At 30.5% G+C, this 7899-nt stretch overlaps 1 protein-coding gene across 4 annotated transcripts; it reads right to left on the minus strand.

Annotated features, from left to right (window-relative positions):
• Nucleotides 1-527: 527 nt before the first annotated feature.
• LOC131851973 (probable mitochondrial glutathione transporter SLC25A40) lies at nt 528-7681 on the minus strand. 4 transcript variants are annotated; one of them, XR_009357904.1, is made up of 11 exons: nt 7407-7681; nt 7172-7329; nt 6931-7093; nt 5438-5560; nt 4865-4963; nt 4393-4499; nt 3173-3254; nt 2351-2558; nt 2196-2265; nt 1822-1945; nt 528-888 (listed from the first exon to the last, which is right to left on the minus strand). XR_009357904.1 is itself a non-coding variant. In XM_059202531.1 (10 exons), the coding sequence occupies exons 1-9, from the start codon at nt 7495-7497 to the stop codon at nt 2226-2228; spliced, it is 1071 nt and encodes a 356-aa protein (XP_059058514.1). In that variant the 5' UTR covers nt 7498-7681; the 3' UTR covers nt 528-888; nt 2196-2225. The 4 variants fall into 4 exon arrangements, 2 of the variants coding, with proteins under 2 accessions (XP_059058514.1, XP_059058513.1); XR_009357905.1 differs by lacking the exon at nt 2196-2265; XM_059202531.1 differs by lacking the exon at nt 1822-1945.
• Nucleotides 7682-7899: the final 218 nt, after the last annotated feature.

The raw sequence follows: 7899 nt of genomic DNA on the forward strand, positions 1-7899 counted from the left end.
GAAACACACCCGGCAAAGGGATGGTATTTGGAGATTTTTCCACAGGATAAAAGAAAAAGGAACTCTTTATACAAGTTAAATAATTTATAGCAGTGCCATAATTAGTCTCATGCAAATTGAACTAATGTCAGATATCTCTGTCTGAAAATAAAATACTATATTAAATTTCAGTGTGACCACAATAATGTTTACATCACAGCTAAGACATCTAATATGACCAGATTGGCCAAAAGTCAAGCATAAATAAAATATACTCCTATTAGTGCAAACTATATTAATTATTCCGTTATAGTTTCACAGAAAAAGAAAATAAAACGGAAACACTGCACCAAAACACAATATGAAATACTAAATTCTATAAAATAAGATAATTTAATATAGTAAACTTTATCTAGGAACTCCAAATTGAAATTTAGTTAATTATGCAACACATGACACATGGGCCCAGTTAAGGCCACAATTGACACATAAAACATATCTAGTTGCGTTATACAATTATAACCACATAGTTGGCAGTAACTAGTTATTGCAGTAATTTATCTAGGCACTGTAAATATTTATACAATGTTGAACAAAGACTATTAATATTAATATTTGTTATAATAAATTATGTGTCTATAAGAAACTAATAATATAATTATATTTAGTACATATATAATAAAAAAAGAATCATCCTTATAACTTGTGTTGTGACAGACTGCCTCCTATACTTCCATAAAAGAATAAATTTATAACAGGTAAACTAAAGTACATAACTGACACAGTTATATCACATAAAATATGGTAGCAATGTTATATATTCGAATTTCGTAGCATTTACTAATTATGTCTTTATTAGAATTCTAAGAATAATCCCTAGATTTGTTGATCAAAAGTATTTCTTGATGCCTGAAAAAAATAAGAAACGAAAGAAAATCAATATCTTTCATCTTTATTACAAATACCTAATAATGCATCTATAATTATTGATAAGTTATTTTTACATGATTAATATCACAAACTATAAATACATAGACTGATTATACCACTAAACAGTATAATACCATTTTAACCATATACCAAAACTAGAATGAGATTAATGACTATCTACGATGTCGGTAGTTATCAATACCAGAGAGGACTACATATATATAGAGTGCAACCTGAACCAGCAAATAGAAATTAGACGAAGAGAAACATGAACAACATATTTTGTGTGGCCATCATCACTCCACAGACTTGCCCACAAGAAATCAACTGGTGTTAAAAATATGTGATATATATATATATATATATATATAATATAAGTACTCCTCTGTGTCATTACTGTTAGTTTAGATTAAACATTTATTGAAATTATAATTGCAAATACTTAATTTATAATATATTTAACATATAACTTGATTTTAATTTATCTAAAAAGAAGGAGGGAACATGAAATGTTAGTTCTCTATAAGTGCATTTTATGACTGTTAGTATATGAGTCAAGACAACTACATGTTATTGCTACAGAAAAAGACAGGATTTAGATGTGTTAGAAGTACAGTTGCCACGTTTATAAGTTAATTTGGGTAAAGTATGTTAGTTTGTGTTACAAATTAAAGTCCTTATAATGTCTCGAATGTTCTTGCAATATACAATATTAGTGAAGACAATCACCCCTGTCAGAAAGATAAATAAATTGAAATGGAAATCCCACGGCCGATAACATAGCGTGATGAAATAACATAATATTTTTTTCTTTTAAATTAATAATACATTTATTTTGCGTTTAGAAAAACAGTTCAGTATTACTACTAGGGAAGAAAGTTTCTTGCGATACATATATAAGTCGAAAATTACTTCTTCCTTCTTCCACTTAATGCAGCGACGATCTTAGTGTCGTGGAGCATAGATTGATACTGTCTCATGAGAATTTCTTGTGCCAGTCTATGGAGGAGGCTTATGTTCGACAGTGGATGATTGGCTGAAATGATGAATTGTCATTCGAACAATTTTTTTGGACATAAACTAGTAAATATTAGGGATTCTGCTGTGCTTCTCACACCATGAACAGAGCGGCGAGATTTTTTTAAATATAATACTTATAATTCTGACCTATTAATATAGTTCCAAAGTTAATCCATATAACTTATAAACGTGGCACATCTATACACAACTATTAATTCAATCAGACACGAGATTGAGAATTGGTGACAATATATTAAGATGAATACCTTTTTCAGTAACAGTAAATTTTGATCAATTTATTTATCACTTTTAATTATGTCTATTTCAATGCCTTGTCTGAAATATAGGTTACAAAAATTAAAAGGGAAGGCAAATAAAAATAATTGACAAAATTTATTTTCATCAAAACTATTTACTTTACCTTTGCATATTCTCTTTGTATTGCTGTGTATTATACTTTTGAAAGAATTGTTTTCCATATTCAAATGTTGCAATCATTATAGCACATGCTGGTGCTACTTTAAATATTCTGGGTAATAATCCAGTGAATAGACCTTGGAATCCATGAATTTTGTATATATTTCTAACAATATTTTTCATATTTGAGGCCCTTTGTTGAACTTTACCATCTGAAAAATATGTGTATAAACATATAAGTGTGGTTTTGCTTGTTCTTAGCAGCTGAAACAGCTTTCAGTCTTGGGGAGTAGTATTATAAAAGCGGGAATCTAATTCACACTCTAATCACACGCCTATTTTGTAAAGATAATATTTTCTTTATATGTATAATAGCTTATAATACGCTATAAAATGTTAATTAGCTGGTTAATGATTTCTCAAGAATTCTACGACTTAGAACAATCCTATATGTACCATAATATTAATATTTGATAAGTTCAATTAATTAATTTAAGTAGGAAAAAATCAATTTAATTCATCATTTAGGAATATTATTTATTCATTAATATTAATGTATAATTACACAACAAGAAAGTCTAATTTAAATACAGACAGCATAAGTCTCCTTTGAATAACACTGGACATGTCCATAGTTTGTTCGGTATATTTGAAACCAATGTATTAGGCGCATGCCTACAACCGTATATCAAATCAATTTTGTCATTACCCGAGAGTTAGTCAGAAATATCATTAGACACAGAATTTATGGTGTCGCCACATTTGAACTGACCGACCGTTTGGTCTAAGAAGGGCTATAAACTTCTCAAATGATAACAAGGATTACCTGTATAAATCTCTTTCTCGCCCAATTCAATTTGTTGATGTGTCTTTACAACATCGAATGGTAAAGTTACAAGCGCGGCAATCTAAAAATATAAAATAAACATCATACGAACTGTTTGTTGTATCAGCGTTTGTGATAAAGATTTGTATAAGCTTAGCACATATTTAACTAATGATAACGCATCGCCTTATACTCTCTGTTTAACACGATGATTGACTGGCAGAGAATGCCCTTACTAGAGGATCGTATGAGGGCCGCAGCAAATTCAATGGATAAAGCGCTCCCCTTTATCTAAAAGATGCTTAGCGTTCTTAATTTAATTGAACACATTTATTTTGTACATCATTATTTGTTAGATTCTCCCTGGGCTCAGATGTTGACTTCCTTGGGTCTTTTGCTTTACCAATTTAATCTTACTTCACTGACAATTAGACAGGAAATATACCTTGCATACAATTTCCGTGTACACAGAAGAGCAATAAAATAAATAACTATTTCTTGTATAATAGCTATAGTACTCGGAACAATAAACGAATGATTCACGCTGTGATCCTACGTTACCTTGAATTGGTGGTTACCAGCTTAACGAGAAGTAAGCGATAGCGGAGATAATAACTTGTTGAAACTCTGTTGAGGTTTTGAGTATGGCTATGGGCGAACAATATGATGTAACGGGTTATTACTCTATTATGCAATGGTTGGTACCGTTTTGACTGCTCAACTTAGAACTGGGTAAACACGTTACATGCTAGGTCTGGCCATCATTTACCACCAGATCAGGTTAGTCCAAATGCAAACCCATTTCTAAAAAGAAAGAGCTAAACCAGCGATAAAATCCAACTAAATAGCCCATTCAACCGCGCCCAAATGCTCTCATCTAAATGCGGAAAACAGGCGGAAAGGGGATTGTTAGTAATGTGGATTGATAACCCCATTGCTAGCAATGTACCATGTCAGGTCGACCTCCACACGGTTCCCTCTGGAAACCATCGTGTTAAATTCCTGGTGAATTTGTCACGGGGCTAACTGACCTGACCTCATACTCATCTTATCATCCTCCACTGGTGTCCCGCCAGCGTAAATCGTTAGCGCAGGCGGGTGCACCATTCCATTATTATCCCCAAAAAAAAAATGCGGGAAACAGAGTCCAACATACAATAGCCGACTCAATGGAGACTATTACTTTATAAATGTAAATATCAATTATTATAGTCACTTACGCTGCCAGCAATAGATCCACAAAAGAAATTAAATAAAAATATATTTTTCTCCGTATCAGGTGAGCTGAATGTTCTTTTTGTCGTTTCTAATGTTGTCCAATAAATTCCTATAAGTAATATAACCACACCTTTATAAAAAGTATGTAAGTACATCCAAGTATCCAATATATTTCTGAATGAATTAGTTGAGTATGCATTATAGGAAAATAAAGTCAAAGAAGGAATGAACTCAATACACTAAGAAAATCTGCTTTGGCTTTAATTATCACCATTAAACGACAAAACAAATGTATATGTTAATCATAAAAGATCACGAAACACCGTTCCTAAACAGTGCGAAATACGCAATGAGCAAATTTGAATGAGCCTCGAATTATTTGTTTTTATATGAGGGACAGGAGTATTAAAGTAAATTTCAGGAAACTTAACTAACAAATTTAACTAGTACTTAAATAAAATTTGAAAGATGTACCTGAAAAGGGGACGTCTCTTAGTAGGGTAGATCCCAATCCACGAAACAGTCCCTTAAAGCCTTCATATTTAATTACTTGAAGTAATGCAGACTTAATTTCTAAAAAAAAAGTAAAACAGCATAAAATAAATAATGAATAAATAAATTACATATATAATTAACCCTAATAAAATATGAAGGTATTTGTTTTCGTATAAATTATATGATTGTGTGAAATTAGCAAAAGTGTAAATATTATGTATGTTTTATAAATAAAAATAAAAATGTAATAGTGATCAAATTTAACAAAATCAACAACAAAGGGATCTTTGAGGTAATCCATGAACAGAGAGGCTTGTAAAAGGAACAACGGTACAAAGTTGGTTTTTGTTTTGTCTTAATTGTTAATCACTGTGGACATTATTTTAATTTAAAACAAATATCTTCAAATAAATTATAAAACAACACATTTTTTAATATTTTTTGTGGCTAATTTACCAAATGTCAACTTAAAACACAAGCATGAACATTAAACTGTACATTATAAAACTTTTCCATTAATATTCAAGTGATCAGTGATTAATAGAGATATACCTGCATATGACAACCTCTTTGACTGCATTTTAGTCCTTATTAATTCCAAAGGACTAACAATAGTAACTGCAGTTGTCCTGGCAGTTGCTCCTGCTATTAGTGGAATCCAGAGTGGTTGCGACACTACAACAGTAGAGATATAAAGTTTGAAATTAATATAAAAATCAAAAAGGAATATGGCCTGATATCTTAGTCCTCTAAAAAGGGAACACTTGAGGGGCATTATAAGTTTAATATGATAATATGGTTTCCATAGTGGTGTTCATGTATATCATTGACAATTACTTCTTCAGAAGTTTCATCAGATTCAGGGTTACCATTAAAAAGTATTGATGCTATTGTTATTAAAATTCTAAAGTGTAATTATTTCAAAGTTTTCAATTCAAAAACATACATCATAAACTAAAAAATATCAGGATAATCAGAAACCTATTTCAAGCCTACTTGCAAAAAAATTCTTATATTTTCTGTTAATTGGTCAACAACTAAAACTGTTTAAAATTTTGAATTAATAATAGGTATTGAAAGTTACTAAAATACAACACTGAATCATAAATTTATATTGCCCTGGTTCTGTCCATTAGGGGCTTCCCCCAATGCAAAGAGATTATACATATGAGATTATTTTTACAGTATTGTGTAGGTGGCAGCTATGTTTTGGAACATTATTCTAGTGTATAACAATTCCAATCATTGTAGTCTATATATAATAATCATAATTAATATTTTCTTAAAATCAATTATTTTATTGATCATAATAAAGTTGATAAATTACCTATATTTTATTAATTTGTACAGTAATCACCTGTGTCTGAGAATTTACATTGACTTTTTGAAAAATTAAACATGAGGCAAAACCACACTAACACTGGGGTAGCATATGGGTAAGCAGTTTTAAGAATGATCAGTATTGGTTTTGTGGCAAAAAAAAACCATTTTAAATAAGCCTTTGTACATACATAAACACTTATTTTTTATATACAACTAATGAAATATCTACTTCTTTATAATCAATAAAGAAGTATATATTTTATTAGTTGTTTACAATAATTTAATGATAACAGTGGTGACAAATGTGTTTATAATTGTATCATATTATTGACAAGTTCGGTTATCAATTGCCACCATATATCTTTATGAAATCAACTGTATCCATGTAATTTGATGTTTGTATTCTAGTAATGATGTTTTAAATTGCCCATATCTAAAAGATATGGGCAATTTATTATACACCCCATACCTAATATTTGTAAAATGGTTGCATTTAAGTAATAAGAAAATATTTACTTATATATATTTTTCACAAAGTTGCTTATTAATATTTCGATTGGATACAAATATTAATAGTTGTTTTAGCAAGACTTATTAAATAATAGTGGGTGTTCATACTCCCAGTTCTTTGACAACATACTCATAAAAATTGTAATATCAACCCAATATAGTAATGTTTTTTTAATTAATGTACTCCTAATAAGAAAGTACCAATTACTTACTGTCACCAGTGATCTTGTTGTATTTAGTTTTCATATTATACCTCAATTGTTCATTGCATACAAAATATATAACTGTACAAGGAACAGCCAACACAAGAGTTGGACTTAAACCAGACCATAATGCTGGAACTCCTTCTAATTTAGCTATTTTGTAAAAAGCATCCTGAAAAATAAAAAATACTCTGATAAAATAAGTTATTAAAAGTTATATGATTGTAGATAATTAAAAAAAGATACAAACCATTGTACCATTAAAGTGTACTCGTCTTGGTATCCATGCAGTTTCCCCACAAGGGCACAGATGTTCCATTAGTCCATTGCAATATAAATAACATTTATTTGAGAGTAGAGCTTTTTGTTGAGCCTGCAGTCTAATTTTCACCACATCCAACGGTGTCACTACACGTTTCGAAAACATTAATATTAAATATTACACAAAAAAACAAGTTCTGTCTTTTGTAACCTGTATAACTTACTGAATAAGGATGTAATAAGGGCACCAGTGCAAGCTGATGCCATCTGCTGCAACGGAGTTATTCGGAACTGAGGATCATCTTCTCGAATCATGACATCTAATAAATTTAATAACAATTAGTTAAAGAATTTATTAAAAAAATACGGACCGGCGTTTAATACTGAAAACACAGAGTAGTTATCGTACTGAAGTCTGAAACGAAAGTAAAGTAGTGAAAATGCTATACATAAAGTTAAAGTAATTCATGCTTTCGGAATCAATGATTTTGATGGCATGTTTTATATTGTATTGTGAACTGTCAATGTCATAGTATGATTGTCAATCACTTTATTCATTCACGTCAAATTGGCAGAAATTGAATGAATGAACGTTACGTGACGGCTTTATGGACTTAGACTCTTTGCCTTTTCTTTAAGGATAAATAAAAATGAAAAAATGAATTCAGGCATCGACTCTGGAGGCCCGGCAACAATCCACGGCCCTCGGGGGTCTGG

The sequence above is a fragment of the Achroia grisella genome, unplaced genomic scaffold, assembly GCF_030625045.1.
Source record: "Achroia grisella isolate CSIRO2021 unplaced genomic scaffold, CSIRO_AGI_Agris_v1 utg821, whole genome shotgun sequence".
In the NCBI taxonomy this organism is placed as follows: Eukaryota; Metazoa; Arthropoda; class Insecta; order Lepidoptera; family Pyralidae; genus Achroia; species Achroia grisella.